Here is a 26370-nt window from a genome sequence, read left to right on the forward strand (position 1 = left end):
CCGCCATTTTGTGGGCCAGCAGTGGCCATGGTGTGATGGCCAGCAGGAGGGGACATGGGGCTGTGAGAGGGACACGGGGTGCAGGGGGACACGAGCTGGGGGTGGACGTGGGATGTGGCTCCATGTGGGCCCCTGGTGGTGCTGAGGCCGCACACAGCTGCGCTGCTCCCAGCTGAAGTCTGGCCCAGATGGAGCCAAGCTGACATCTGAACTTCGTGCTCAGCCTGCTCTGCTTTAGAAGTGATGTTATGGAGAGGTGCCCCTCTGTTGAACAGTTATCTTGGTCACAGGTAATGCTCATCTGATTCCGGTGATGGCTGTGGCTAAGTCTGCTCTGCAGAGTTCATTTTATAGGTAAAAAATGGTTGGCTTAAAGTTTTGTGGAAGGGACAGTGTGAGAGAGCTTCCTGCTAAATTTCAGCTTCTCCAGCTTGTAAAAGATCAATTTTTGAAATGCAGGAGTTCAGAGAATTGCAGTACAGAGGAGGAAAGCACCAAAGCCATGGGAGCCTCTCTGTGCCCTGCTGAGCTCAGGGTCTGCAGCAGGACCTGAGGGTAAAGTGCTCCAGGGTTGTCTTCATCATTGTTCAAAGGCTTTTAGGGAAACTCTGCTATACATTCAGCAATAAGGGCTTGTTCTGCCAGTGCTACTGCAGTCTTGGTGGTGCTGTGGTGTTTTTTGGTATTATCCTGATATAAATAATGTATTTAGCAGATTCTTATTCTATACGTTGGTGTCTAGTTCATGTATAAATGTATGTTGTTGTCTAAATGTAGTTAACATTAATATGTAGTACTGCATTATACACATTAATTCATATAATACAATATATGATATATAATTGTAGCAGATAATACACTTTACATATATATTATAATTATGTAATAATACTAATGCCTGAAAGCCTTAATGAAAATCAAGAACGTTCTCTGAAGTTCTCTTCAAACATAAAAAAAATAAAAAGCCCTCTATCCCTGCGAACTGTGCTTTAAATAAACAAGGCAGATGCAGCAGAGGTACATATCAGCCCCTTTGGTTACAGTACTCCTTTTCTCCTAATTTAATCACTTTTACAGGCTGTCTGTTTGCAGTGTTTTGAACTGCTTGTGTACTTCAGTGCGTGTGGCTACATGAAAATGAACTTTCAAACTCATGTAGATAGCTGCAGTGAATGGGAAATCCCATTTTACATCTTATTGCAGTAATCAGAGATCGGTTGGAAATGTTTTTCTGGCAGGATGGCTCTGGTACTATGAGGTCTTTGCAGGCACTTGCTTGGTGCTCATTTTCGTTCTTCTTTTGCCCAGTGAATGAGCTTTGTTTGACCATAGCAACGAGCATCCTCCAGATGTGTGACTGGGGAGTGCTGCACGGAGCACAAATATGACTTGCTCATGCTGATTGCTCCATGGCTGTGACTCTGTTTCCTCTTAGCATCTTGTGTCAGGGTGAGTTTATCACGATTGTATTTTCTTTTTAAAATACCAGGCTAGTATGGTGTTAGAGCAAGAGCTAAGGAGGCAGGATGATGGATAACAAAGCAGTGCGTGCTGCTGTTCTGGCACGAGCACACTGGATGGATGCTGCCCTGAGCACTGAGCTCCCTGCACACGAGGCACAGCTCCATCTTTGTGAGTAATTTGTACCTCTGTGTGCAGCAGCATCAGCTCAGTACGTGTGTTTTGAAAGCTTTCATACCAACAGGTTTTACAGGTTGCATGTAGTTAATTCTTATCCTGCAACAGTATCTTGAGCAAAAGCTTCATTCTTGCATTCCCCAACAATGCTATGTGCTTCAGTTTGCATCTTAATTATATGCATGTGTCACTGAACAGCAGATGCTTTGTGGAGTAGATCCCTGTAAGTAGATTTGGCATATGCTCTCATGATAGGTGAAATAGTTTGCATGCTCCCAGAACAAATATTTTCTGCAGCCCGTATTTACAGTGATGGTAAACAATGGGCTGTGTGGCCCAGCGCTCCCTGCTGAGCGTGAGCTGTGGCTCTTGGAACAGGTACCCTTGTGATTCAAAAATACCGAGTCCTTTCCAATGGCATTTTTTGTTGTTGTTTTAATACTCCAAAAAAGGGAATGATCAAAGTGCAGTCTGTTCTTTCCTGCCCTTCTAGATATACAAAACAGCTGCAAAGCACAATCAGCTATTGTAGTGATATGTGCCCGAGGTCTATAAATAGATGTAAAGCTTCGGCCTGAACTGTGCTGCTGAGAGGCCAGGGGATTTTTGCCTGGGGTTACTGAACATTCCCTTGCTTGTTTGTGGGTTAGAACCGTAATTTCCTAGGCTGCTATATTCCAATTAAACCCGAATTCAGAAAGACTTTACCGTGAAGGCTTTGCATGATTTCACTGCTTGCAGTTTTCTCAATCCCTGATGGTTTTCAACCTTTGTTTGCACAAATCCATGCTTGTTACAAATTTCTAAAGGAAAACCTGTGAAATACATGGACTAACCATTCAGCCAAGGAGTATTGCTGTGATACACACCCTTAGAGGGAAGCTTCTGGAGGTATGCATGGAGAGTGGCAATCCAAATGCCATTTCATTGAGTTGAGGACTGGACACTCCTTCAACCTGGAAGTGTGCATGGTAGTGGAGACAAGAGCTTTGCTCTTTTGAACTGGAAAGCAGGCAGCTGCTTCAAGTACATCCTGCTTGTCTGCAAAAAAAGAGCAGTAAAATCTGCATGGCAGCTTCAGAGCTGTGAGAGCCGTTCCCAGGTTTTTAAGTTTTAATTCATCGTGTTAACTGGTGTTGGAATGGCTGCTGAGAACATGAGAGCTGGGCACTTCTGAGACAGTGAGAGAAAAAGGCGTGCATTTGGCAGAAGGAAGGTGCTGGGGATAACTTGGGGTTTGTGCAGCCAACGTGTGGCTGAAGCTGCTTTGCACGGAGGTGACCAGGGTTCAGCTGCTCGCTGGCTGCCCATGTGCTCTGCTCCCAAAAAAACTGCTTTGTGTTGCATTGCAGCAGCACCAGCATGGAGCAGTGTTAGCTGTACTGCCCTGCTTTAAATTACCGTGGAAGGAGCGATGAAAATCGCTACTTCAGTGTGTAAAATTGCAGCTCTTCAGGTGTAACCTTTGTGCTATGTACCAGATGAACCAGGTCATCTCAAATCTATGTTATTTCAGCGGCAGGAGTCGAAATCCAGCTCATCGCTGCTTACTGGGAGTGGTTGGAAGGACTTGCTCCATGTAGGCCACTCGCTGAGGGCGTTTCATGAATCCTTCAGCACATACTTATAATTTCGATGTAGATGGTCTGCATTTTGCATAGAAGTATGAGCCAGAAAGCAGTGCGTGGTGACAATGAGCTGTGCTGTTTCTGTAGCCAGCAGTAACTCCTCAAAGGAAACAGGTGGAAACTGGAACTGAAGATGTTTTATGGCATGCAGTGCACATTGCAGCACTCAGACCCATGGAAGGTGGGATGTCTATAAGGCCGCCGTGCTGAATGAGGAGAAACACTCTGTGGTTGCAGAGTGGGGCTAGGCTGTGGTTTTGGTCAGTTTGAGATTTACCCAAACTGAAGAAGTTCCTCTGTTGAGCTGACCTGCTGTGACCTGTCTTTGTATGATCAGGGCACAAAGAGGGCTTTTTAAATAGTATATGATGAAAACTAGGAAAATTCCCTCCTCTTTACAGCTTCTTCTGCAGGATCTGTGAAATCTAACCCAAGCCAGCACACAGCACATCTCTGAGACTAAGAGAACTTCTCCAGTAATTCCCCATGTGGCAGCTGGTTGGCTTCACAGAACGGCATAGGCTTCAGCAGCTTCTGGAGCTCCTGGCCCCAAGCCTTGCTCCCAGGGGTCTGCTTGGAGCTGCTGCTGCCCTGCCTGGCTGCCTTGGGAATATCTCTGAGGATGAAGATCCCACAGCCTCCCTGGTGCCCCTTTTTTTTAGTGCGTCGGGCAAAAATAGACCTAGATGTAATGGAGTAGAACCCAGCATCTTTATTTATTTGCTTTGAGAGCAGCAGCTATTCTGTGTTGTCTGAGACCAGGCTTTTTTCCGTCAGATTGTGTTTGGTTCCTGGTGCTGCTCTGCCCCTCTGAGCCCCCAAAGCACCCACTGTCTGCAGCCCAGCCTGGCTGTCATGCTGCTGCTTGCACCCTCCCCTGTTTGAGTTGGCACACATTTGCCTGAACTTGCTGTACCCTCCAGGAGATAAAGTGGCAGTTTGAAAGCAACGCAGCCTTCCTGTCGAAAGATTCTTTGTTTTTCTGCTACATTATTTTTTTCCAGGCTTCTGTGCTTGCTGGTTTTTGGCCTCCTGGGCAAAGCACAGCTCCTCTGGGGATGTGCATTGTGCAGCCCCAGCTGAAAGACAAATGCTGTGCCTGTGCCAGGCTGCTGATGGGAGAGCAGGTTTGAAATAATCCATTTCCCTCTAACACAAACCACTTCTTATGCTTTTGACATAGAAGATGAAAAGCATACCTCTGTTCAAAACCAGAGCTTGCTCCTTAAGATTCTGACAGCTTCATAGATCTTAAAAATTGCACAAGCTTCATATGAGAAATTCTGTAGCACTGTGTGATTTCCATATTCTGTATATCCTTTGGATTCTCCAAACAGGACATCCAGTTGTGTAATGCCTTCAGTAGATGGCTGTGACTCAGTGGATCCCTCCAGTAACTATTAGGAAAGTATTTCCTTTCTCAGCTATAAGCTTATGTGCTCTTGTTCCAGTTTCCCAAGAGAACTCTGGTATGAAATCCCAGTGGCCTGGATCGATGAGAAATTAAAATGTCCTTTTTTGAACCCAGCAGCTAATTGGAAAAAAGACATTAAATTATGGGCCAGTGCAAGAAGTCGGCTTCAGGTTGGGTTATGTGCTCTGCAGGAGGATAAAGCCCCTCCTCCTGAAGTCTCATGTTCTGAGAGATGTGAATGGAAGTCTCGGAGCCCAGGGAGGTGTCTGCAAGGAGGCAAACCCACACACCAGCCTGCAGGGCTCTGCTGCCCAATGGGTCTGAAATTACTGGCTGCATGGTGTGGGTGGGCTTTCCTTGCCCAGTTTGCCATGACTTTGGATTCTGCTGCCAAGAAGGTGGTCAATATAAGCTCCAGTGGAAGACTGCTGTGCAATGCATGTCTATATGCTCTGATTTAGAGTTATTTTCCTGGTGTTTCTAAGGTATCCTATGTTGAGAAAAGCCTCTCCCCTACACGCTGCCCATGGCAATGGCGTGTATTAAAAATCTCTTTTCTCAAGGTATTTGTCTAATTTTAGCTTTCTGATAACTAAACGAGTATAACAAAGCTTGTTAGGTTCAGTCATTTGCGAAGAGACTCTACTATGACATAAAGTTCTTCCATGTTGCTGGTTCTTCATGTTTCTGGCTAAGAATGAAGAATGTGTGGTGCAGTAGATGGGAAGAAGTGCAGCCTCCACAGGAGGAGGGGAAATGCCAATCAATGGGGAAATAGCCCTGCAGGCAGAGATGAGGGGAAAGCTGAGACACAGACTTGTTTGGTTGAGGATTCAGTGGTGGGAATGGAGGATATATGTCCTGGATAACCTGCACACTAACCTGGAGGCCGTGTGCTCTCTTTAAAATCATTTTATGAGATTGGTGCCTTTATTGTCGCTCTGTCAGTTCTTTAATTCCAGATTCCTGGAAGGAAGACGTGCAAACTGAAAGGAGATTTTAATGCCGTTGGTTTTCCTGTTTTGAAACTTCCCATGGATCTCTGTGAGTTTTGCAGCTGCCTTGTGATATTCCAGTTATGCAGCTGGTTCTAAAACAAGAGATGGGGCTGCTTAGCTCGGGGAGGTGCTGAGAAGTGCCAGCGCTCTGTTCTGCAGCGCTCCCTCAGCATCAAATAGTGTATGCAGATGTGAAGGCAAGAAAAAACATTCTCCTCGTTCAAGCAAGCTCATAGTGTTTCTTAGATAACAAGTAATTCTTCCTTGTTTTCTCCCCAAAGTTATCAGTTTAAAAAAAAAAAAAAAAAAAAGCTCTTTGTGATGAGTAAGCTAAAAACCACTGTGATTCATCACGTTTCTCTGAAACCCTGATCCCTACCCGCAGGGAGGGAGCAATCCCACAGAATGCCTCAGTCTCCATTGAGGAATTTTGTTTTTGAACGCCTGGGTCGCAGCAGAGCTGGGGAGATGCTCAGCCTTCCTTGGGCTTCTGTCAGCGCTGCTTTCCTGTGCAGGCATTGCTGGGGAGGGAATGTTGTGTTTGTTCCTGTGCTTGCACCTGAGCTTTTAGTTTGGGTGGTTTTTAGCTTCTGTCACAAGTGTGGACAATTAAATGTGCAGTTTCATCTGAAGCTTGCTCTGGAGACCCAGAATGAGCTCTTTTCCCTGTGTCCCCTGCACTTCACATCGAGGTGATGCTGAAGCTTCTTTAAAAACTCCATTCAGTGAGGAGGGATTTCAGCTTCAGGTGCAGCACAGCATTGGCCCCAGCTGCCAAAACCACGCTCAGGGGCTGATGCACTCATTCCAAGCTTTTAACAAAATTGCATCAAAATATCTGAACATAGTAAATGCAGTCATTTGAATCTTGGAACAAGCTGACCTTGTAAAATAAGGATAGGAACATGCTTGAGTGTTGGGAGGGCGAGATTAGCATCAAAGTACCTGCTCAGGAGCTGTGTGTATTGCTTATTAAGGGACTTTGCTTTGTCCATAAATGATTCCTGAATTTCACTGTAGAGCAGAAGAGGTCTGTTTAGACTTGGTTTTACTGTAACAAATCCTTAAATATGTGTTTCTATCTTTGGAAAACATGAAGCATTCAGCACGTCCCAAAACTTTTCTTGTAAACCGGTTTGTATCAGACTGCTCAGGTTCAGTTCCTAGCATGCAGTTATTTGTGCAGTGTTTCTGCAGATCTGAGCTGCCTCTTGCTCAGAGCTGGAGACTGGAGCTTTATTCTGGGGAGGGTGTTTGGATCTGTTGGTTAAGGACGGGGATGAGCTGCTGGAAAGGCTGATGCCCTGTTCCTGGGAGACACAACTCTCACTATCTGGCAGCAGTAGCTCCTCAGCAGTGGCTCTCAAATGATTCTGTCCTTTGTGCTGGGAAGGCTGTGAATGCTTCATGCTTGGAGTGTGCAATCAAAATGAAAACAGAGCTGTGTGGTGATGTGTGCTTACATGGTGGCAGCGTTCCTTTCTTCCCCACCTTACCTATGTTTGCCATAACAATGTATAGGAGCTGCACAAAGTACCTCCTGCAGCACTGTTATTTGCATTTTATTTTTCAGTACTGAATTAGTAACCGTTTAAAACCCTGGACCATGTGTAAACAAGCAGTGCACGAGCTATTCATAACAGCTCACCTTGAATCACAAAAGCCTGCCTGTATTGCACAAGGCACGGTGCAGGGGTGGCACTGTGCCATGCTGCACCCAGCAGTGCACCATCACTTCCATAGCTCTGCTCTGTTGCAGCCCACCTGCATGGGGGGCCTTGAGGATGGCAGAGTTCCTGCAGCAGGCAGCCCTGCAGGAGAAAAAGATGGACTTATCTGCGATCTGCAAATCTATTTCTTTAGATTTAATCCCCTAAGGGTGCTTTTTCTATCTTCCTGAGGCTGACTTTGGATAATCAAGTCAACAAACCTTTTCTCAGTGTCACTTGGGTGAATGCACTTCGGTCAAAGTTCACACTATGTTCTTGTTGTCAAATGATGTTTCTGTCTCGTTCTTTCAGGTAAATGCTTGAGGAGATCTGAGCAGGTGGGAGGGAGGCAGTGCTCAGGTTGCTTAGAGCTCTGCAGTGCCTTTCCTGCTGCAGTTATTGCTGCTTTCTGCAGAGGGAAGATGTGGCACAGCATAATACCTGTGGGTATCCAGTACTGATAAGAGGGGGCTCGTTCTTACCCCTAAGTGATGGATATTTGGGAACTGTCAAGTTGGAGCTCTCCTGTTTGTGGTCACAAGATCCCTGGGATGATCTATTTTCGTGACCTAAGCAAAAACATTGGAGCATGCTGTGATGCTGTGTGCTTTCAATACCATTCGATCCATTGCTTGGAAAAAGTAATGATTAGAAAACAGCTGATGGGAGTATTGCATCTGTTTGTTGTTTTATTTTTCCTTTACCTTCTGAATGTCAGGCTGCCATTCGTTGCCAATTTCCAATCAAAAAGAAGTGGCATGTGCAGAGCCCATCAACCCCTGGCAGGTTTGCCTGCCCGTCTCATTTGGTTTTGGTGGGTGCGTGGCAGCCAGCCTGCCCTCGTGCTGTGCTGCATTGGGAACTGACTGCCTGCTTGTGGCCCTGTCAGCACACGGACTGCAGCCATGTGACAACTGAGGCTTCTCAAATCTTGTTTGCTGCGTGCTCTTGTCTGGATTCTATTAAAACTCTGTTAGGACCAGGAGCCACAACAGCTCTCTCCGTTACCAAGTGCCTGGACAGGCTTGGTTGCATCACACTATTGTTTCGTACTGGAGTCCTTCCGTGCATTGTACACACTTGCTTTGTTTCCTTTCTAAAATACCCATCGCAAGGATAGGTGAAATTTTCCAGTGGGAGATTGCTGATGAGCTCCTAATTGCTTTCTGTCCGGCCATGCTGTTTTGGTTTAAAAGAAATCAATTCCCATCCCTGAGCACCCTGGAGCTGCAGGAACTTTTGCTGGAGTCTCTGCCCACCACCAAGGCTGTGCTCAGATGGAAGGGAGTGCAGGGAGCCCACCTCCAGGCCATCCTGCTGGCTGCTGCGCCAATCCCACGGCATGGCTGCTGGCAGTGATTGCACGTAATACAGGGATGCTCGTAACACTGGGGTGTTATGTAGGAACTGCTGGGGCTCAGAGCGTGCTCCTACCTTTCATACTTTGAGCATCAGCCAGGAGTTCAGGTTGCCTGCTGCCTTAATCATGTGTTCTTGAACCTTGGGGTACTCTCTTTGAGAAAAAAAAACACATTTACACAGTAAGTTTGGAACTGAAAGAAAATATCATTTTGTTAATGTGACCTCCTCACTTTTCCTAAAGAGTTGCAATGTGCAGAAGAGGCGTGTTGTGCCTCTACCTCCTATTCCCATCCTCTTCCCATGGAGCAGCCCCATGGAGCACCAGGCTGTCCCCAGAATTCTTTAGGTACATTTTCAGAAAACATGTTCTGTGTTAGGAATATTGTAATTTCTGAGGGCATTTCTTTGCCCCCCAAAGGAGCTGGGCTCCTGTGTGCCTGGTTGGCTCTTGCTTTGGTACCTGTTGGGTTCTAAAATGGCATCATTGCTCACTGTGCTCATTCCTTCCCACAGGGTGGAGTGGTCAGTAAGTGTGAAAGGTGAGACCAGTAAGATAATAGGAGATGCTTATTAACAGGTGTAATCAAATCACAAATTTGTCTTTCTGAAGCTATCCTGGAGTCCAATTCTGCAGCAGGGTTTACAGGAGAACTGAGTGGTGTGGGCACAAAGCAGCATATGGAGCAGCTCATCCCCAATACACGGCGTGTAGGAATGCCATGCATCTCCAAAGGTTTGTGAGGAATCCTTAGGACAGAGATCATGCATTACCTGCAAGCATTCATAAGCAGCCTGGATTCTTGTGCAGAGCACCCATTTCCCAGGCAGGACTACCAAATCCCCACCCTGCCTCTTGATGGAAACCTATACTTCTTTCCCCTAAGTGTGGCAGGCAGTGTGCTGGGTGTGTAAACCAGCTGGAAGTGAGGTGGATGAGCTCTCACTGCCCACCCATGGTAGCTGGCACACTGTCAGCAGACCAGTGAAGCAGCAAGCAAACAAGGGCAGCCCTACAGCCCTCAGTGCTGATCAATCCTGCTTATCATCCCGTCTCCTATTTGTGCAGTCCAGTTTATAAAGGCATTTCTAAATACATTAGTGAGCTGGTTGGTGGGCAGCAGCCTCCTGCCTGCAGCACAGCTCCCAATGTGTGCTCTGTGTTCAAGTCTGGGGCTCCCACTTAGAGCTTGCAGATGTCAAGTACCAGGACTGCGCATGTGTTGTTGATCAGCATTTTCCAAGCCTGTTGCTGTCTGTTAGCTGATAAGAAGCAAGTGTTCTGCTAAACAAAGGCATAAGGAAAACAGTGGTTTTCCATAGCATAGGAGATGCCTCTGATTTCTCTGTCTCTTTGCAATTCTTCTGGGATTATGAAGATAGGTTTGGTGTTTTCTTTTTGGGGAGTTTCTTTTGTATTTCCAGCCTGAAAAGTTCTGTTTCTTATTATCATTGTTTCTACTTTCCAGAGGCCTAAGATAACAAGTTGGCTCATAAATTCCATTCTAACTTTAGCCGCAGGAAATGTTGCTCCATACATTCGTGTGCTGTTTCAGGTAGGCTGGTTTGTTAGAGTGCAAGCATCAGGGCTGCGTGCGTTGCAGCAGGAGATGTGTCCCATAGGTTTGTTGGGGGACCTGCTGCAGCCTTACAGCTTCCCTGAATTCAGGCTATAGGTCTTTACATGCCTGAATTCCTAAAACCCCCAAATCCTAAGCAGCTCCAGCAGGTTGAGCTGCACAGATATACGGGCACACGGTGCTTCTGCTCTCGCACCTCGGAAAGTTCAGCTGGCTGGAAGATGTTCTGCAGGGATTTCCCAAGTCCTGTGATCGCACAGTTTGTATTTGCCAGATGCTCTGCCCAGCTAAGGATGGCCCTCGGAGCTTTTGCTTCTTGCTTTGTTTCAGCACACAGAAATCCTCGAATCAAGAAATCACTGGAATCTTCAGGAAAACTCTCAGAAGTTCATTCCTCAAGTAACAGTCTGTTGGCAAACGAAGATTGCAAAATAGGGAAAAAAAAACAATTGTTGCTGCAGAAGTAGCACCCCAGATTTTCAATTGGGGTTGTGTGTCCCGTGGCACTGCACTGTGGGTCCTGCTCTGAGGATGCCCGGTTGGCTCACTACGAAAGAGCTTGAGCACTGAGAAAGTGCTCTGCAGGAGGGGAAAGTTTTGTCCATTGCTTCCTCCTGCTGAGCAGGATCCGATCAGCAGCTCCTTTGGGTGCCTGTGGATGCCAGCAGTAATAACTGCAGTCAAGATTTGATCTTATGGAGCATTAAACTGTATGGCAGCATATTTTATGATACAAGGAAACCCCAGCATAGGCCATGGCTCCCTTTCTCTGCGTTGGTGGGTGCTGGATGGCAGCTCTTTCGCTGCCATATTTGGGGCCAAGAAAGGAGATCATGTCTTTGAAGGGAAAACTTTGCACTGCGTTTTATCAAAAAGTGAAAGCAGAAATGATTGGCGAAGAAGCGTAACCCAAAAGTGAGTGAGCAGCAACCAGTTTGGGAAGAAAGGAGCAAAAGCTGACCCCCAAATGCTCACCTTCCCATATGAGCTGCCTATACACTGCTAGACATTTGTATAAGAGCTGTACCAAATGGCTGTTAAATGACTGAGTAACAGGGCTGTGGTCGCTGCAGGCTGGGGCAGCTCTGCAGATTCCATCTGTGGATGATGCAAAAGCAGGGGGCTGTGGAAACGGAGCTCAAGTAACTATTTTATGAACTTATGCTTACTTAATAATGATCTGCAAAGAAACATGACTAAATGATTAAAGTGCACAGATTCCTATGGGAAACTAATGGGAAGATGGATAATGAAAGAGAATCGTTAATATAAAGCAAAAGGGGGCATGGCTGGTGTGATGCAGGGCTTATTGCACTGCTGGAGGGAACGTCCCATTCTTACAGAACGGACCTTTGCTGGGGGCTGTTCTGCACAGGAGGGGTTTCAGAAGCATTTGAAGTTCAGTAGGGTAGAGAGAGGAGGGGGAGGATGCAGTTTGCCAGACAGAGTCGTTTTCCTTCCTGGTATCAAGCAGTGCTTCCCAAAGGAGCTGTTCTCACGCTGCCAGAACTGGCTCACCCATGGGGAAGTTTATGCACAGCCTTATTTATAATTTCATCAATTTATGTGCATGCAGAAAATCATGTGCTTGGAGGGTACATGTGCTATCAGCTGTTGGTATGTGGCGTGGATTTTTAGTATTGGGATGAGTTTGTGTCTTTGCATCTTCAGAGGACAGGTGAAGGAGGCAACTCATGCCATTGCAATATGAGCAGTGGTGCTCACTTTGTCCTGGGTAGGAAATACCTAAATCAGGTGTGTGTTGAGGTGGTCGCTGTGCCCCCAGCCAGCTGTAGGACTTCCCCACAGGAGTGAGCCAGCTCCCAGCCCCACTTTCAGGAGCCATCTCAGGGTGCAGCCTGCACAGATTGGCCACCAGGCAGCTCGGTTTGGGCTCTTTTCTTCACTTACTTGATGTAAATCTAGGAGAAGGGGATCGTTATCAAATGGAGACTGGCAGGAGGGGAAGGCAGCATGAGTTTTACTTTACTAAGCTGCAGAACCAACATGTCCTTCCTTGTCGTCGTGTCTTGAGATGATGTGCAGCACACTGTTTGCATGGGGATGGTCCGTGGCTGTATTGGCTCACTGTGCATGTAATACACATTACTTACATCAGTACAGTTCAGCCAAATTAATAATCTTTGTTGTATACCACAACGTTTCAGGCTGAACAGGAGCTCCTTTGTGAAGAGTCACCAAATTGCAAGCAGCACTAAAGCACGTACAGCATTCCTATCATAAGAAGGATTCAATAACCAAGTATTGGGTAGGCAGCAGTAGTAAGCTTCCATGAAGCGTGAGGCTGCTCTTCCAAATGAGCCTGGTTACAGCAGCACAAGGACGTTTTTGCTTTTTCCTCAGCACGGAGCTCAAACAGGAGGTAATCTTACCTTTATGCCACGCGCTGACAAAGTAATTCTGCACAGTGCATTAAGACAGAAGAAAAACATGAAAAAAGAACAAAGAAAAAAAGAAAAAGCAACACAAAAAAACAGGAATAATAGCAGTCTTGCTTTAAGGTAGCTTTTATAAATAGAAGTAGGAAGCTTAATGCTCTTTCTTGTACCCAAGGGTGTGTGTGAGGCTTGGGGCAGCCAGCATAGGGACCAGCTGGCACCCCATAGCCCTATAGGGATGCACGTGGCCACGTGGGTGTCAGTTCTTGCATGGACTGGGCTGGAGGTGCTGGGAATTGCACAGAGGAGCTGAAAAACTGTTATCAGCATGTCTGACTTATTTTTATTGGAAAGCTTACAGACAAAGCACTGTCTTTGTTACGTGTCACGGGTGAAAAAAATGTTTATAGAATCTCTCTAAAGAAAGTTTTAAGAGAATGACCTTTATCGTAACGTCAGCTGCTATTGGAACAGAAAGCTGCTGCCTTCCAAGGGCTGGAGCTGCGTTTGCTTCCAGGTTTCATCCTGTGGAAGGAGGTGGTTAGTTGTCAGGAGAACCTTGTGTGTGAATGGGGGGAAGGCATCCCGTGATCGCAGCACGTGGGGATGATTTGCTGAGCCCAGTGCAGAGCCAGCAACCGTGGTGTCAACGGGCCTTGCAGTGATGGGCAATGAGCGTTCAGCTTTGGGATGGTGTGGGAGCCCAACCCAGGTGGCAGAGCCATACATCAGCCTGTGCCCCAGCCCAGGGCACTGCTCAGCTCTGAGCTGGTGCCTTCCACATCAGCAGAGCATGGCGGTGCCCATCCGTTCTAGGTGGGAGATTTCCCATATGATGGCAACAAAGCCAACCCGTTTCAGTGCAGGAAGATCAGCAGCCCCTTAGTTTTTGTGCCTAGACGAGGGAAAGAAAATAAGGAATATTCTGAACAAGACTCAGATCCTTGTTTTTTGAGCAGGCTTTCGGTGCAGACCAGCCTGTGCAGCACAGTATTTACCGGTCTGGCCTTTAATAAGGGATCTGGCTTCCAATTATGCTTCAGCTCATGCAACAGTTGCAGGGCGTGCGTGTGGGCGTGAGAGATTGAGTTTGTTCTTTAGAAATGTGAAGTCTGCTCTGACTATGAAAACCCGACAGAATTTCTAGCACTGAAACGCCATTTCCTTTTCCAAGCATGAAGGGAGCTTTGCCACATCCCTGCAAGAAATGGAGAGCGCCAGGGGGGGAACACACACTGCTTTGCAAAAGTGCAATGTCAGCCCAGATCTCGCTGAAAAACAGGCTGCAAACCCTTTCCAAAAGTAAAGAGTTAACGGCTCAGCTCAAATTACAACGTGGAAGCCAATGCCCAAAGCCTAAGCTCTGTTTTCCAGAGTGTCTGAGTGCAAATGGAGTGAAGCAAGCACGTGTCAGGCATGGCTGCTGCTGCGGGTCCCAGTCTCTGGGATCTGGGGCAGCAGATGTTGGGCAATCCTGGTTGCCAGTGCTTTGCACAGAGTGTGTTCCTGCTGTCTGTTCCCTCATGCTCCTCCTGTGCTGTTCTCGAGCCTCCGTCATGCTTTGCTAGCTACTGTATTTCCTATCTGACAAGTCCAAAGTAGTGTTATTTTTGTCTTCTCGCAGTTCTCACTGTTTATATCTTTTCTCTAGGATTGAAGACCTATCTGATCTCTGGTCAGAAGGTGAAGGAACCCCACTGCAGCTGTTCGCAAGCCTTGCTTCCCAGCTTGGAGGCTGGGGATGGAGCCAGGATGCAGGCAGCTCCCTCAGCTGAGAACGCTGCTGACTCCACGAAGGCTCTCAAACACATGGAAAAGCCAAAGGTGAGTCCTCCTTCAAAGAGCTCAGATCGTGTGCCTGGGAAACCTCACCAGTTTGCTTATGAGTTGCTTGCTCTATGTATATATATACATATATGTGTGTGTGTATAAGTACAAAATCTAGCTTCAAGAAAAAAATGTACAATTAAATATTCAGGTAATTGACAAGCAATCTTGAAAATAAGGTGGGTGTTTCTGAAGTGTTTTCAGGTACACAATTTCCTTAATGTTTATATTTTAGGACCAAGAGGTCAGTGCTGCTTCTTAGGTGGTCATGGTGCTATGGGGAAAAGAAGCTATGCTGCATGCAGCTCCTATAGCCATAGTGTTTATGATTTTCTGTTTGCTGTACTCTTGCTTCTGCCTTCCCTTTATAAGGTGTGCTGTGAACTCGGGAATGTTTCTGTATGATTCTGCAGCTGACAAAGCCATTGAAAGATAATAAGAATTGTTTGCATTATAGAGGAACATGTTCTGGTAGGCTGTTGTATCTGCTTGCTCTAGAAAGCTATATAAAAGATGGAGGGCAGTGTTTGTATGGATGCAACTTAAGGAAATGATGACGTTTTGTTATGTTCTCACCTCTCATAAAAGCTCTTGACAAGGAAATCTGTGAAACAAGGTGTATTGCTTTGAAGGTTTGCTGATACTCAGTCTTCCCAAACAACAGATGCATGTTCTCTGTGCTGAGTCCCTGGCACTGGGTTGCAGAGTGAGGCAGTAGTGCCAGGCTGTCTGCAGGTCACTGCCCCTAGGCATTGGTGTATGGACAGTGCTGGAAGGACCTCACCAACATAGGTTTGCTGTTCAACTGACTGGTGGTAGGTGACTTTCGTGCAACTCCATTTGAGTCAGGAAAGTGTGGACTATGCTTGTGTTCAATTCTGGAGTAAAAACATGTGATCACGAGCGTCACAAGCTGGAAGGCTGGTCCAAAGGTACGGTCCAAAGCTAAGTGAGCTCCTGACAGAGCAGACCAAGACTATATAGATACAGAAGGCCGCTGTGGCCATCTTTGTGTCTAGCCAAAGTATGGGCTGTATGTGGTTTGACTGGTCCCAGGCCGTTGGCAATACCTTTCTACTTCTACTCCCGTATAAGAGTGGGGGTGGCACATTTGCATCCTTGCCAGCTGTCCCTTGAAAGCTACCAGCAAAAAAGGCAGGAAAACGCATCATGGAGCATTCAGTGGTTGTCCATATAGGTAAGTCTGTGCTGTGAGGTGCATGGCTGTGCAGCATGAACAGGTAGGAGCTGATCTGCTTCTGGAGTGGAAGGATTTGGGACAGTGCTGAGTGCGTGTTGCTGAGATGCCCATCCATGAAGCGTGAGAGAAAGAGGAGAGATGAAATGCAGCAGTAGGACTGGAAGTGCTGTTGGTGAGAAAACAAGTGTGCCTTGTTAACAGAAGACAGCAAAGCAAGCTTCAATCAGAGGGCAGTGAAACTGCAGCAAGGTTCAGTGCTGAGCTGCCTGCAGCTGGGACCTGCTAGGGTTTGTTATGTATTAACCTGTGGTCCTTGTTCAGATGACCCAAGTCCAAGATGTAATCTGGTGTTAAGAATCAGCTTGCCCTCTGGTTTGTGCTTTCTCAAACAGAGGCCTTAGCCTGCACAACGACAGGTAACAGAGACATCGCTGTTCCAGCAGTGTGCCATGCTGGGATGTGCTTTGGTTGTTGCTTGTCACCTCTCTTGCCTTTAAACAGGAGGAGAGTCAACTCTTGGAAAGGGTAGATAACAGCAGGATGAGGGGAAATGGTTTGAAGTGAGGGAGGGAAGATTGAGGTTGGATGTCAGGGGGAAATTCTTTACAGAGAGAGTGGTGAGGTGCTGGAACAGCTGCCCAGAGAGGCTGTGGATGCCCCGTCCATCCCTGGAGGTGTTCAAGGCCAGGCTGGATGGGGCCCTGGGCAGCCTGGGCTGGTATTAAGTGTGGAGGTTGGTGGCCCTGCATGTGGCAGGGGGTTGGAGCTTCGTGATCCTCGAGGTCCCTTTCAATCCAAGTCATTCTATGATTCTGTGATTGTTCTGGTCTGGGACGCCCCGCCTAGGTGTTAATTGCTGTTTGAGTGCTGATGCTGGTCTTTTGCACTGCAAAAGTGCAAACATGGCAATCCAGATAAGTGAAGGAGAGGCTCAAATTGGCTGTTCAAGAGGGAAAATTGCTTCAGAAGAGCGTCTAGGACAAGTGCCAGCTCAGTTTCAGCCTTCTCAGATACCCTGTGCACCACTGTGCTCCTACTGCAGCAAATCTATGCTTGTAGGCATGCAGTTTTGTTCATCTCCACAAGCTCTGGAGGTATTACAGTGATTTCACAGGTGGCCAGGCAGCCTCAAAAGCAGTGGGCCTGCTTTTCCAAAGGACATTGCTGGCATGAATTCTGAATGAACTGAAATTTGCCTTCCCTTATGGTTTGATGAGCATCCCTATAACACATGCCACAAAATGCATCAGAACTTGGTAGCGTAGTGATGGAGCAATCACATGAGTGGTGATAATAATAATAAATTATTATTCATTATATATGATATGTACAATATATATATGTATGTATGTATTCATACATGTAAAATCCACAAAGAACAACTGTGGCATTTAATTACAGTTCACACACAGCTTTTGAAAAGGTGTTGGTTTCTTTCTTACAGTGTTTTTCCTTTGAAGCCTGCAGCCTTCTGGTAGGGTCTGGAGGGAGAATTTGCAGAAGAATCATGACTTACATGCCAACTGTTTTAAATACAAAGCTGTAAACAGTGTCAGTGTGGGAGGAGATGACTCCAACAAAAGAGACTAAGAAGGAGGGGCAAAATTACAGGCAAGCTGAAATATTTTTGTTTCAAAGGAAGTAAGTGGCCATATTGGATGAGAAGGATGACTTTCACATTTTGGGCTGGAACGGGCGTGCTGTTGGACAAGACCTGCTAGGAAAGGTCAGGAAGGAGAATGCAACAGTAATTGATCCATGACAGGAATTGTATTTCTTCTTCTCCACTGTGTCTGCATTTAACTTGATTGCAAATCTCATGTCAGTGTGGATATCAGTGAAAGGCGAGTTCTGGGACATGCAGTGGGTACATAATTAAAACAGTGAGGAAGGATGCTGGAAATGAAAGTCTTTGTTAGCAGCTGATTTTTGCATGAAAACATTGTAACTTGCTTAATCAAGTATGGTTTCTTTGTTTTTTTTTACCACTTTGGCATCAATTTATTTTCTCTATCATATATCATGAAATCCCGTACTTGACTGGGGGTCGTAGGCTGTCGGTGTGAAAACAGAAAGTGCATTTGCTTGTCTTGGTGTTTGCTGAAAGTGCATTGCTGAATTATTCATTGTGCCTGGGCCACATCCACACCAAGATTGTGTCAGTGTCTGCAGCAGAGAATGAAGCTAATGATATTGACTTGGACACGTGGCATAAGTCAGGTAGTCTCTTTTCAAAAGATCAAGCTTCTTTTCTGAGATTGTTGTCTTCTGGTGTAACCCAAGCAGCTAAGCACACAAATAGGTCCTGCTGCTTTATGCCAGTATCAAATAGGGGTCACTTCCCACAGAACGCTCAAGGAATTCACAATATTTAATGTGGTTTGTTTGTTTTTTTTTAAATGGAACCGTTTAGGAACCATTTAGGAACCAACTTCCTCCTCTCTGTAAGTGCACTGTTACTTGTTCAGGCTGTACCAGCTCAGCATTGGATGACTGCTGCTCATCCATTGCCAGGTGAGGAAGCTGGTAGGTAACTGCAGAGTGCTGGGCTGTGCCCTGGGGAGCAGTGTGTGTGGGACTGGCTGCTCGGGGGCTCAGGATCCTCCTGTGAGCCCATGAGAGGCATGGCATCACATTGCTGAGTGATGAGGTGGAGCAGCAGAAGAGTGGGATGATAGAAGTGCCGTGATAACCTTGGAAGTTATGATTTGTGAATCTTTTTGGAAATTCCGGTGTGAAATTGAGGCAGGCAAAGGGGTTTGGAGTGAATATTAAATTCTGGAAAGATAAACACACTGTGCTGTGTAAAGGGGAGCAAACCCAAAGGAAGGAGCTGTGGAGACAAGGAGCAAGGTGTATTGCAGAGGCTTGAAGCAGTCCCTCCTCAGAGGGAAGGTGATGGACAGGGGTGTTGGGTTGCCAACAAAACACTCAAGTTGGAGGTTCTGTCAGGAGGTTTCTGTAAGTAACCCATCATACAGTACAGTGTGCCAAAATCAGCATGCTGCTCTAGGGACTGCTGTATCTGCAGCCATCAGTAGACCTGAGGCAAGCCTAGTAACAAACTTTGTCAAGAATGTGGGAATTGTTACCAGGGATGAGATGGAGTGTCCCTGTCATGCAGTACCCTGCCTACGTGTGGCAAGCATGGGAGGCAAGTTTGAAGGACTTTGCAAGATAAGGTGTGGGCTTAATTCCTCTAAAGGTCATCACATTTTAATCCAGTGGGATGGGTTGTTTTATAAGCCAAACCATGACATTTTAGATTGCTTCCAAAATGTGTAACCTGCAAGTTACAAGTCCTGATGATTTTGCTTTCCTGGTTTCCTGTACGTTTGGGCAGCGTTTGGCTGCAACAGCATTCCACAGCCAGAGCTCCACTCCCTTGTGTTGTAGAGCTACATGAGAAAGTATCGTCCTTTATTAATTTCAGATGTATTGCTTTCCATTTCTCTTTGCCATTTATAGTGTACCGTGGTGTTCTTTGTTTGAATGTGCTGCATTTTGTGCTAAGTCTTCCCTCAGCTGGTCTTAATGCCATTCCGATCCTTTTGCAGGCACTTTTTAGATGAGATGATTGCACTTTGGTCACGGAAGGGTATTTTGTTCTTGTTGGGGTGGTCCTTCACCATTAAGCAGTGATTCCAGTAAAGCTTTCCTGCATCAGGTTTGGCTTTACTAAACAAAAGATTTGTGATTTGTTTTTGAAATGGTGGATTCTAGTCCTTTAAAATTCTGTTCCCTGGTTCCCTTTCTTTTGCTTTGTTTGTCTTTTAACCCTGCAGCCAAGCATACAAGTGGGCCACATTATAAATTGCATAACATGACGAGGACACCAGAATGTTCCCAGCTAAATTCTTTTTGTCTCCTTGCAGCCTTGCCCTTCATGTAGTACCACCCTTGTTCCCCACTGCGATGTCAGCATAGACGAAGGAGCTATCCAAAATGGTTGTCAGGATGAGCATAAAAACAGTACAAAGGTAATTTAAGTATTTATCACTTCCCTTCTTTCTCCTCACTTCTCTGCTTCAGTTAGCTGCCTCCTTTTTGCATCGCTGTTCCTTTAGTCAAACTCTTCAGCAGCAGAACCAATTTTGAGCAGTTGCTTTCTAAACTTTAGTTGGGCTTCCCCACCCTCCCCCCCCCAAATTTTCCAAAGAATTAGTGGTTTTCTGAGCCCATTCTGATCTGAGAAGGACCTAAAATTGGGACTCTAAACCATGCTGAGGGTAGCTAGGGATAGAGGCACAAAGAACACCACCACTCCCTGTTGCTTGCACTTGTTAGCTGTATGTCACCTGGCCACATGTCAAGTGTCTTGCCAGTGTTCCCTGTATCATAGCTCTAAAAGAGTCATTCCTGTTCATGCACAGCAGAAATTCACAGTACCTAACTCCGTTCATGTCCTTTTTTCTGACAAATACAGCATCTTACATATTCACCATGCTGCTACCAAGATTGTTTTCTGTGCTTGTTGCTTAGATATTCTTACTGAAGCCACCCACTCCCTCTACAGTACCAGACACTGCCTGTTTGTCGTCTTGTTCCTGGCCTTCGTAGTCTCCCTGCTCTCTCCTTCTAGAAAATGGAGCTGCTGCCTAAATGCAGACTGATGGCAATGCTCATCAGCTCTCTGTTAGGCTTTGAGATAAGTTTAATGCTTTCCCTAGCTCGGGAGATTCACTTTATAAACATACTGAGATTGCTATCTGGTTGTTTTTCTTCCCGTCTGTCTGTAAAACTCTACTTGTGTATCGTGCTAATGGAAAACTTGCCAGCGTTTATGTAAATGGTCTGTGGCACAGTAGGCCGTGTTCTCTGCTGGGGTTCCTAAGAAACAGCTTAAGGAAAAAGAAAATAATCCCTGCAGCTCTGAGGGAGATGGAGCAGAGTGGCCAGAAGATGCAGGGCTCTGAGCAGCATGACGTCTTTAAGGCAAAAATGCTGTGGGAGACCTTCCCAGGCTGCTGAGGTGGTGAGCATGAGATGCTGCCCAGGGTCTGCAGAAGCTGACTGCTAACAGATTGTCCTCTGCTACCAGCCACCTAATGTGTCATACGTTGGCTTCACCAGAATTGTTCTCTGAAGTTTCTTTCTACTGCAGCTACATTAGGCTCAGGTATGTTAATGACTGAGTCATCAAACCTTGCTTGGAAGAGTCTGTGCGGCACTGAATAAATGCTTGTGGTTTCAGTGGAAGAAACAAGCTAGTGGAGACCGATCGTGTGTCCCTCCTGTGTTTGCAGGTTGTGTATTGCTAGTCCACACCTGGAGCAGCTCTGTGGCTATCCAGTAAGTCTGGGATGCCCATTCAAACAAAAACCTAAGGAGCAGCCACATGCAGAGTGTTGCTGCAGCACTGGATTTAGAGATCTCTGCAGTCTCAGCTCTGTTAGGAAGAAGAGCCATCAGCTCCCTCTGCTCATCTCTGTTCTCCCCCCTTCTCCCCCTCTTGCTGCGCCTTGTCCCGCACTATTCACATCCCCTCTTGTTCTCACATCTCCAAAAATGACGTTAACCACTTCTCAGGCCTTCATACAGAATGGCTTGGGTTGAAAGGTACCTCGAAGACCATCTAGTCCCAGTCCCCCTTCCACTGACAGCTTTGCCAGTGACTGAATGAGACAGCGGGGTTGCTCTGAACTGCATCCAGCCTGGCCTCCAGCACCTGCAGGGATGGGTCCCAGCGTCCTTTGAAGCCCCCAAGTCTTTTCAGAAGAGGAGGTGATCCTGTGCACTGCATCTCTGCGCTCAGCACAGCTCACAGCCTGTTGCCGTCAGGAACCTCAGCAGCGCTGGAGCGAGCAGCACTTATTAAGTAGGGATTTTCTTCTTACACACAAGCAGTTTCAAACTCTAATCCCCTCCTGTTAAGATTAACAGAGTGGAGACAGCACAGGAAAACCTTGAGCTGACCGAAGGAAGAATTTTCTTAGGGATTTGAGCCTTTGCCAAAGAGCTGAAGAGAAAAGGCCAAGAGCAGTCCAAGCTGACCTTCTGTGAAAGAGCAGACATTTTCACTGCATCCTTCAGATGAGCTCAAAGAGCAGGCAGGGAAGCAAACAGCACACATAGCTTTTCTTTGAGCTGCTCAGACAGATTCTCTCTCTTACTGCTTTTCAAGCAAAGCAGTGTTTCTCACTCTGCTCATGGAGATGTTCTGCTGCTGCTGTCTGGTATCTTCGCTGGTTATTATTTATGAGAGAAGTGAGGCATGAAGGTTTTTAACATGCACAAAATGTGCTTTTGTTGTGTTTGTTCAACTAGAAAAGTGGATACCAGCAATGCTTATGTTAGAAGAATGGTTTTTTGTTGTTGTAACATCTTCCTGTCAAAAAATAGGAAATGATATATTAACAGTTGCCAGCGCACGTTCAGCTGTACCTGCCCGTGTTCACGTTCCTTGTGTGGTTTACACCAGAAAGACACGAGGAGCTTCAATTAATTCTGCACGGCCATAAACCAGATATTTCTCAACTCTCAAACATATTTCAGAGCGTGATGGGGTGATGTGATATTTATGGTCACCGAGGGACATCCAAGAATAGTCTTCTGGAGGAGCTGTGCTGCCTGCAGTGCGGGCAGCAGTGAAGAAACTTCTGTCAGGAGTGGGCTTGGGGATGGAGATGGATGAGACGTGGGAAATGATAAGACGTGGAGAGGGGAGATGAACACTGAGATATGCTAAGTTTGGTACATGTTTGCTTTTAGAAGTTATAAAATGATCCTGACTAACGGCAGCTCACTTTCATTCCAGCCGTGTTTAGTTGTCTAATTTCCTGGATTTGCTTCAGTGCATTACAAAATGTAAAGGAAGGAACTGCAAGTTCCATGAAGGAAAAAAAAAAAAAAAAGAACATTTTTTGGCTGAAACTTACTTCTATTCTGAAAGGAATGAAAGCAGGCTTGATATTACTGCACATTTCAGCAGTATTGCAAGCTAGTGTCTAAACTGAAAAATATATTATCAGTGCAACAGTAAAAGAGCTATACCTCAGTGAAGATGTGGCTTTGGCAGGGTAATTTTTTGCAGGATAACGAGCTGCACAAAGAGGCTGTTCACACAGGGCTGGTCTGCTCCTGGGAGAGCAATGGGGCTATGGCAGGCAGCAGAAGGGGCAGCAGAGGGGTTGTCTCATGGCCTGGGGGAAGACAGCACGGTTCACGTGGGTATTTAAGGAGGATTGGAGGAGAGACTTGACCTGAAGATGAGTGAATGAAGTTTGGATTGTGGTTGGTCTCCACTGCATGTGTGAATATGTGCTTTGTTTTCTGGTGCCTTGGGAAGAGGGACATAGAAAGCAAAAGGATAAGGCCTGAATAGACATGGAACCATTCCTGTCTGCCAGAAGGCCAAGGCAGGTGGAGGAGGTCTTTGGCATGACCAGGTAAACATTCTACGTGCTGAGGGAAAAGCTCCTTTTGGCTTCAGCTCCATTCAGTTGATCCTTTTTTCTCGACCATTCATGTTCCCTATGTCTGTTTTGCTTTCTGTCATGCAGGCTCCAGGAGGACATAGTCCAAAGACTCAGAATGGACTTTTGAGTCCTCCACAAGAAGAAAAGCTGAGCAACAGTCAAACCTCACTTTATGAAATGTTGCAAGAGAAAGGAAGATGGGGGGGAGTGAGTCTGGATCAGTCGGCTCTCCTCCCTTTGAGGTTCAAAAACATCAGAGAAAAGACAGATGCCCACTTTGTGGATGTGATTAAAGAGGACAGGTAAGGAAAATACTGCACATTGTAGAAGTGTCTGAAGGAGAGAAGGCATTAACAGGGGTTCCAGGTGCATAACCAGTGTTTGTGTGCTTTTTTGTCTCGTGTCAATAGTTGTTAACGTAACATATAACGTTTCATCATTCTTCTTCCATGGTGAGTAGACATCCTTCCTTTGAGTCTTCGGAAATGAAAAGTCATCTTTCAATGACTTGTCCTGAAGCTGAACTCTTTGTATTGAGTTCTTCCCAATACACATATGGTGTACCTTCACCTCTGATTAAAAGTGGGGCGTACAGTCTGAAGCACAGAACTCACATTTTTGCATAGCAAGGGAACAACATCTGATAATGTTGTGTGGCTAACTGATGCCTAGAAGTCACTTGGAGGCAGAGTTATTAGGAGTGAATTCTCCCAGACATACAGCATTTTATGAAGTTAGCCTCTCTTCACTCTTCAAACTCAAAGATTTCTTCTGGGCAGAGGAGAATACCTCCTCCAAAATTCAGTGGTGTGTGCTTTTGTAAACACACAACTGTATCTCCCTTACTGTGGCAGTGATTTGATGGGATCAGCTGAACCAGTATCATAGGTTTGTTATTATTTATGACTGTTCTTATTTTTGCTTCGCTGCTTCCACTCGGATGAGGGACATTTTATCTAAATATCCTTGGAGCTGTATGCTCATATATACTCCCGGCTGTTTGGAGCAGTGACTGTGTTGTCTTAATTGAAAACATGACCAAAGTGGAGAGGAATGAGAGATGGGGACTCCAGTCCCTCCCCAGTTTTTTCTTTTCTAGTTTGTTTTTTACATTCCCTTTTTTTTTCCACATTCCCTTTTTCCTAGGGGCAGCTTTGTAAGAATTCAGGTTTCTTTTCATGTGTGTGCTCTGTCATTAATGGTCGAGAATAAGTGCTTAGCTGATACTTTAGAAGACAGACTGATTGTGAAAGTCGTAATGTTTGCAGAAATCAGAAAGAACAAATTGGATTTTTGTTTAAAAAGTAACTAGCATGTGGCCAATTTTAAGATACAGAGGCAGGCTAATGCCATTGGACTGCTAAAGATACCCACCTCCAGCCCTTGTGTTCCTGCAGCTTTCCTCCTCCACGAACAAAATGGGTACTTCCTTCTCATTTGGCAAAAGGAAACAGTACGACTGTGATTTGGCATCAGTCAAAGCCTTTTTTCATTTTTTTTCTCAACTATATATCATCATTACCATATTAAGTGGGCCATTTCTTGTTGCCAGGGAAACTTCTTTGCTGAGTTCAGTTCATGTAAACATAACTTTCCAAAAATAATCTCTGGATTAATTAGGTCTATTCCAAATGGTTTAAGTCTACCGTTTTAAATCAGCCCTTTTTAACATTTCTTGATGTTAAGTTATACCTAAAGAGTCATTTAAAAACATTCTTGATTCCCTACTGTAAAACGTAACATGGTTGGTCTCAGATCTAGTCCCAGTGAGGATGCTTGAATGGGAAATGGGAGTTCTGTCAGGGTGTCGAGGTGGTGGCATCCAAACTTGGTCACCTTTCATGAAGATTGATGTCATTCACAGCCATCAGTAGAGGGATTTGCTGCTTTGCTGTTACATCACTGCAGAGCCCCCAGCAGCACATGGGAGCTTATGCTCACAGTGGGAGCACCCCGTGCCTTGCTGCACGGCACAGGTGTGCTGATCTGCAATGGAAATTGTGCATGGCACTAACAGAAGATGTCTAACCCAGATATGGTGATGAGTTGTATAAATTAATCATGCAGGCTTCCTGCACAGCTGGGAAGAGGTAAACACGTCCCGGGGCTGAGCTGGGAGCCTCTGTGCTCCTCTGTGCAGACAGGAGCTGGGTGCTGCTGGCATGCATCGTGCTCCAGCAGTGCATGGGGCTGCTGCTCTCCTGCCATGCCCACGTTTTGCATTGCAGCTGATATCTCAGTTCCAGTGACCTTTAATAATAGTAATAGAAGTACTAAACAGGAATAGTGATAAAGCTGCAGTTGGTGTGGCATTTTTGCATTACTGCGTTACAACAGAATTCTTTTCGTAGAAGTTATCAGTTTGCCTTTTCTTGGAAGTTGATTATATATATATATATCTGGCAAACAGTGCAGAGTTTGAGCTTTGACTTTGGCTCTGCTACAACCGCTACAAAAATAACCCTCATTTAGTCCTTGCAATCTGCATGCTGCTGTGCATTATAAAAGATAACAGGTACAGGAGGCAGGAAGAGCACAACATGCTTAAACTTAAACCACCCAACTCCAAAAAAATTAGTTCCTTGAAAACAAGAGGAGGTTCCTAAGGAGAGTGCATTCTGAAATCTCAGATGAGGGTGGAACAGAGGATGACAGGCTGTCCCAGAGATAAATGGCATCACCTTCCTGTGAAAGTGCAGGCACAAAGCAAAGACTTGCCACTGTTTCCAGCCAACTGTCATTGATGGCACTGGGAATCTTCTGCCATAAACCTCTTACAACTCACAGAGTGCTCTGGTTTTGCTCTCAAAGGTGGGAAACTGAAACAACTTTTTCATGTTTTCAGTGTTAGAGGGCTCTTTTATATTCTTGTTGCACATGGTGCTGGAAGACGAGGGAAAGGAGTGCCCAGCCCTGGTGGTGCTGCCTCCTGCTTCTCCTCTGCTCACCGCAATAATTCTCAGTACCAATAGGCAATTGTACATTTCTGTGGCAGAAGTAAATTTAAGCCATCCATCACCTCGGGTTGCATTATTCTGCAGCCTGGATGGTTCGGTGAGCGCTCCCAGCTGAGTTATTGTGGTGCCTGTGGAATAACAAGACAATGCTGTTTTCTAAAACGAGCCGTGTTTTTTTCTAACACTCTGTCACCTTTATCATCCTTGGCTTGCTCTGACCGATAGAATTGCACCTACGACAT

The 26370-nt window shown here is 45.9% G+C and overlaps 1 protein-coding gene across 2 annotated transcripts in view; it reads left to right on the plus strand.

Moving 5' to 3' along the window:
• The window catches only part of ADCY9 (adenylate cyclase 9), a 59586-nt gene that overhangs the window by 15186 nt on the left and 18030 nt on the right, over positions 1-26370 (plus strand). The window contains exons 2-4 of one of the 2 annotated variants that reach the window (XM_031595271.2): positions 14377-14549; positions 19629-19733; positions 23256-23473. In XM_031595271.2, the coding sequence (XP_031451131.2) occupies positions 14377-14549; positions 19629-19733; positions 23256-23473 (496 nt within the window). The remainder of the gene's footprint in view (positions 1-14376; positions 14550-19628; positions 19734-23255; positions 23474-26370) is intronic. The other variant, XM_090151637.1, reaches the window with a different exon arrangement.

Source organism: Phasianus colchicus, chromosome 16 (assembly GCF_987193195.1).
Source record: "Phasianus colchicus chromosome 16, bPhaCol1.hap1.1, whole genome shotgun sequence".
Taxonomy (NCBI): domain Eukaryota; kingdom Metazoa; phylum Chordata; class Aves; order Galliformes; family Phasianidae; genus Phasianus; species Phasianus colchicus.